A 6000-nucleotide genomic window follows, 5' to 3' on the forward strand; every position below is an offset into this window, starting at 1 on the left:
TAACCGCTCTGCCTGCCTGACTGATTGCCCTTAACTGCTCACCTGCCTGCCTGATTGCCCCTAACTGCTCACCTGCCTGCCTGCCTGCCTGCTCAGTGTGTGTCATAGCAACCAGTCGTTCTGCCATTCAGTCTATTTGCATATTACCCTTTTATTATATAGGATAATCACATGAATAAGTATTTCAAATACAGATTTAGTATGAAGATGGTAGTGCAGGAAGGATCCTGAAAATTTTGAGGTTAAAAAGAAATGGAACTCTTTTTCTTTTCTTTTTTTAAATTATAAATACTTCATGAGTATGACATTATAATTTGGCATCTGTATACACTACAAAGTGATCTCCCCCTAAAGGTTGGTTACTATCGATCAACATACAATTAACACCTTTTACCCCTTTAGTCCACTCCTAACCCTGTTTTTTTCTCTGCTCTCTGGTAACAAAGGATCTGGGATCTGTTCTCTGCAGGTAATTAAAAAAACAGAAAGAAATAAAAAGAAAAAAAGGAACATTTATTTTCCATTTCAACTACAAGCCCTTGTTACAATTCAAAACAAATTAAAAAATGGCGGTGGCCCCTGCCAAGTGGAATTGTACTTTAAATTGAATAAAATAACGAGAGAGCAAGATGAAAAGAAATGTCAATAACTGATATGGAAAGGGACAATTTTGCTACCAAATTAGTTTCATTCATCATTTATTTTCCCCACTCTAATCACAAAACTTCTTGGGGCCAGGAAATTCAGACTGTGTCCTTTGGGTGTAGAGAAGTTTCTTTCCACCATTACAGCTATCATTACCTCAGAATTATCACATTCAGTTAAAATATTAAATAAAATGTTTCTCTACTACTTAAAAGTGATTTGAAAGTGTCACTATTTTCCAAGTTGAGCAAACCCACCCTGTGGTGCAGTGCATAACTGATGTGTGTGTTTTTTAGCATGTCCATTAGCATCCATAACATTATTTCACAAAATAATACAAAAGAATTCCAAAAGAATACAAAAGATACTCAATGAGAACTTACTCTGGCTAATGCAAGAGAGAATTCTGCCAGTGTAGCCCAGGGACATTTTTGTGAAAGAACTTACCAGCCTCCATAACTACAGAAGAAGAAGAGTTGAAAATAGCTGTAAAATTTTGATCATTAAAATGGTTATAACATTCTCCAATATCCTTCATTAATAAATATTTCTTTGTTCTCTAAGCCATAAGGACTTCACAAATAACAGCTATGGAGAAGAAAAAAAAAAAAGCTGAAAAACTTCTGAATCAACTTACCAGACCTTTGTTGTTTTTTAATAATTCCCATGAGAACCAAAGTCAATTGATCCAACCTTTATCTAGAATTTCTAGTCAGTTTAATGTAAATGTAAAAACTAAAATCATTCTCGACTGGAGCATTGGCATCCTCAGGTAGCCAACATTAAAATATCCTCTGTTCAATTAATAGTAGATTGTACTTACCCCAGATGAGTTTAATGAAGATATTTCAGCTCCTAGACCCTAGTGCTTTGTGAGTGGCGGCTATTTTTATAAGTCCTCAGAAGCTCAGTGGTATATCCTGAACACCATTGAATTCCCTTAACAGTACCTCTTTTATGATTCATTACCAGGTAGTTTATACAAATCAACTTTTCATAAAGTATGTTCAGTTAAACTGGCACTAGGCATTATGAAAACAAAATTTTCTGTGGTAAGTTTGGTATATGCTGGGTAATAAAAGGTTAAATAAATTCCATTATTAAAGCTCCTGTAGTTAAGGACCTGAATTTTAGAGCCAGATTACCTGGGATCAAAGCCAACTTCAACCAATTAGCATTATTTTATTTTGGGGAGTTACTTAAACTTTCCGCCCGTCAATTTCCTGTGTAAAATTGATAAAATAATGCTACCTATCTCATAGGATGGTTGTGTAGATTAAATAAGTTATTGAAATGCTTGGAATAGGCCCTAACATAGCAAATCCTATGGGTTTTTGCTTATATTACTAATATCCCTTGTAAATAACCAAGACTAAATTGGAATTTTTTTCATTAATTGATTCATTTATTTAATTATTTAACAAATATGGGGAGAAAATATATTCTTACTTATGCTCTAGTAGGCAATCTGTGATTAAAAAAACCACTAAAAATATTTCACCTTCTCTGTAGCATGCTTACGCCATCCCAAGTATAGTCAGGGGTGTTTGTTTTCAGGACCTGAATTCATAATATAGTCAGTGTTTTACCCAGAACTCCCAGTCTCCTGATAATTGTAAGCACTACAAAGATATGGGACAGCGCTGAGCTGATTGATTCTAAAATGCTCTGATTTGTTGACACCCTGCTTTTTCTCTTGATGCTTTCTGTGTCTTCAAACTGTTTTCTTCTCCCTGTTTCAGGCAGGAAAAGTTCAGTTTGGTTACATATATGGCATGAGTGCCATCGGCTGCCTAGGGATCTATGCCTTACTAAACTTGATGAGCTCTTCCGGGGTGTCCTATGGCTGCGTGGCAAGTGTGCTGGGATACTGCCTGCTCCCCATGGTCATCCTGTCCGGCGGCGCTGTCTTCTTTTCACTGCAGTAAGTGTCCTCGTTCACTGATAGACCCCGCATGCACAGTCACTGCTAAGGCGTGCCACAGCAGTGCAACACTGACCTCTTCCCATTCATTTTGGTAGTGGAGTTGGGGACTTGATGACTATTAAAAGCTACAGGCACGCCCAGCCATGGTGGCTCAGATGTTGAGTGTTGACCCATGAACCAGGAGGTCATGGTTCCATTCCTGGTCAGGGCACGTGCTCCAGTTGCAGGCTTGATCCCCAGTGCGGGGCATGCAGGAGGCAGCTGACCAATGATTCTCTCTCATTATTGATGTTTGTATCTTTCCCTCTCCTTTCCTTTCTGAAATCAATAAAAATATATTTTTTAAAAAGTTACAGGCAGATTCAGGGAAGTAGGTCAGTTTTGGCAAAGGTGCTGTTTCTACATCAGTGATTTAAAAAATAGATTACACCAAGTAATCTTTAAAACTGGCACTTTGTGAGTTGTCACATTCTTCAATATGAGCTATTGTCATGGGTAATGGAAGACCTTTAAAAAATTCACTTGTTTGATTGTGGAAGAGTAAGTGCCTGGTGAACCACTGACAAATTACCTCAGCTCCCAGGCACTCTGTCTTCTAGGTGGGAGGCAACTGTTCTCTCTCAGCTGGGCTCCGTGTGGTGCAGAATTCCCAGAAACCCTGATGAGGATATTAATGCTAGAGAGTTTTATGGCATATGTGCTCAGTCAAGAATTTTTTTTCTTTATTACTTGCTGAGCAGTTAGTATTTGCAATTCAAAACCATTAGTAAGACTGCAGTAGCTAAGTTTCTGTCAGGCACTCTCCTGGGACAGCTGCATGTCACAACCACTTTGATTGGGGAAACCAAGTAATTACATCGTCCTTTGTCACTTGTTATGCTCTAAGCCCAAGTAGAAATAAACATTTGCCATCAGCGCTCATGATTCCACATTGTAATGAGACATAATTTGTATTTTTTTCTTGGAGGATCCACATTTTAGGTTATTAACCCTACATTGGATAGGATATTACATAAAGAACGTACCAATACCAAAGATAGACATTTTAGAAAAGCATTTAATCTTTTTATTTAGATACTAGAGGCCCAGTGCACGAAAATCATGCACTCTGGGTTGGGGGGGGAGGGTCCCTCAGCCCGGCCTGCGCCCTCTCACAGTCCAGGAGCTCTCGGGGGACGGGCCTAAGCCATCATTTGGGCATCCTTAACACTGCTGTGGAGGCAGGAGAGGCTCTGCCACCACCGCTGTGCTCACCAGCTGTGAGCCTGGCTTGTGGCTGAGCAGCGCTCCCCCGTGGGAGCATACTGACCACCAGGGGGCAGCTCCTGCATTGAGCATCTGTCCCATGATGGTCAGTGCGCGTCATAGCGACCGGTCGTTCCGCCATTCAGTCATTTGCATATTAGCCTTTTATTATATAGGATAATCTAGATATATAAAAAGCTAAGTGACTGCCCGACTGTCTGACCGGCTGGTACCTATGATGTGCACTGATCACCAGGGGGCAGATGCTCAATGCAGGAGCCACCAAGTTGTGGTGATTTGGCAGCGGTGGTTCTCGGGCAACGCACCTTGAAACCAGAGAGGAGGGAGCCCGATTCCTCGTGGGGCTGTGCAATTCCACCTTCGGCTGTGGGTTATGTTGTTCTTAGGGCACTGGCGGTCCTGAATCTGGTTTACTACACACTTGCATTTGCATTCCACACCCTGTTCGACAGCAACTTTGCAGAGTGCTCTCTCGCACTCTGGGACCCCTCGGGGGATGTTGGAGAACCAGTTTCAGCCTGATCCCCACAGGCCAGTCCGAGTGACCCCACTGCCAGAGGGACCCTGCTGCTCACCCAGCCCTTCGAGCTGTGGTGGCAGGGGAGGTTGGCTCCAGGGCATGCCCCGCCTGTCTCGCCCAGTCCCGCCCTGCTGGCCAAGGCCTTTAAGTTCATATGGTTCCTCACCCTCATTTTACAAATGAGAAAGTAGTTATAAATACTGCACCAAAGACATTTCAAAGGCAGCTCTGATTCAGTAACCTCTTTCTCCTGATGTAAGGTAACCGTCTCTTTTGTCTTTGCTACAGGGGCACGATCGGTACTGTGTTGGCACTGGTCATCATTGTCTGGTGTAGTCTCTCAGCTTCCAAAATCTTCATTTCCGCCTTGGACATGGAAGGACAACAGCTTCTCGTTGCCTACCCGTGTGCCTTACTTTATGGACTTTTTGCCCTCTTAACAGTTTTCTGAAGAGTATTTGAGATCGCATTACAAGATTCTGTTTATTTGCGGTTCAGATTATTCTGGAAATGTATTAGCTTTCAAATTTGGTAATATGTTTTATTGCTATTGAGAGACTAATAAGCAGAAAAACAAAAAGGCACTTACGGATGCTGCCCTAATAGCATGCTTGGTTTGAATGATGTTCTGCATCTCAGCTTGATGCATTAAAACATTTAAACATACTTTAAAATAAAAGGGATAAAGTTGTTGTACTGATGGACCCTGCTTTTCCCAATAGATGCATTTCTGAGAAATTTTAAGTAAATAAAATCACATGATGATTGGATAGTTAGCCTTCTGAGATTATTTCATCAGGGCTCAAGTTGTGTGCCTATGGTTAGAGTAACATTGTCCAGCCCCTTTGGAGAATTGTAAGGTTGGGTTATGTAGGGTGTCTTTTACCTGAGATTCAAATATCTCGTCTTTCAATTCTGTTACTTTAGCAACTGTTCTTTGGTCTCATCTGGACAATGCATTAACTCACCATATTTTCAAACCCTCACTTCCTTCTTACTTGCTGTAGATGCCATGATTCATTGCTCTAATTTTCCTCCTGCGTATATCCTCAGTTTGCTCCCTAGAGGAAATTCCATTTGTTTCACTTTAATTATATCACTGTATCTTAAATGGCTCCTCAGTATGTCTTTTGTTATTTTTTAAAATTTTTTATTAACTGATTTTAGAGAGAGAGAGGACAAGAAAGAGAGAGAGAAAGATCGATTTGTTGTTCCACTTACTTATGTATTCATTGGTTGCTTCTTGTATGTGCTCTGACCAGGGATTGAACCCACAACCTTGGCATATTGGGATGACACTCTAGCCAGCTGAGCTACCCAGCCAGGGCTTTGGTACTACCTTTTGACTCATACTACATCATCCTACTAAAATTTCTTTCACACTTCCTGAGATGATTATGTTACACAATTTTTTCACTCCTCGAATCTCTAAAGTTTCTCATTTCTTGCTGTTAGTTGATGAAACTTCTTTTTATTTCATTGAAAGCTAGAAAAATCCAGAAAAAAATGCTTCATAGTCCCATCACCAGATCTACCAATCTGCATGCATCTCTCTCTCTCTCTCTCTCTTTCTCTCTCTCTCTCTCTCTCTCTGTCTCACACACACACACTTTGCATTCCTTCTCATCCATCTCTTCTCTCC

General features: G+C 40.7%; 1 protein-coding gene across 5 annotated transcripts in view; it reads left to right on the top strand.

Annotated features, from left to right (window-relative positions):
• The window catches only part of YIPF7 (Yip1 domain family member 7), a 29632-nt gene extending 24509 nt beyond the window's left edge, over window positions 1-5123 (top strand). For all 5 annotated transcript variants that reach the window (XM_070397293.1, XM_070397268.1, XM_070397284.1 and 2 more), the window contains 2 exons: window positions 2388-2569; window positions 4647-5123. In XM_070397293.1, coding sequence (XP_070253394.1) covers window positions 2388-2569; window positions 4647-4809 — 345 coding nt within the window. In that variant the 3' untranslated portion in view covers window positions 4810-5123. The remainder of the gene's footprint in view (window positions 1-2387; window positions 2570-4646) is intronic.
• Window positions 5124-6000: the final 877 nt, after the last annotated feature.

This window comes from Myotis yumanensis, unplaced genomic scaffold (assembly GCF_028538775.1).
Source record: "Myotis yumanensis isolate MYYU_CA2020_CCGP unplaced genomic scaffold, mMyoYum1.0.hap1 SCAF_1, whole genome shotgun sequence".
Taxonomy (NCBI): Eukaryota; Metazoa; Chordata; class Mammalia; order Chiroptera; family Vespertilionidae; genus Myotis; species Myotis yumanensis.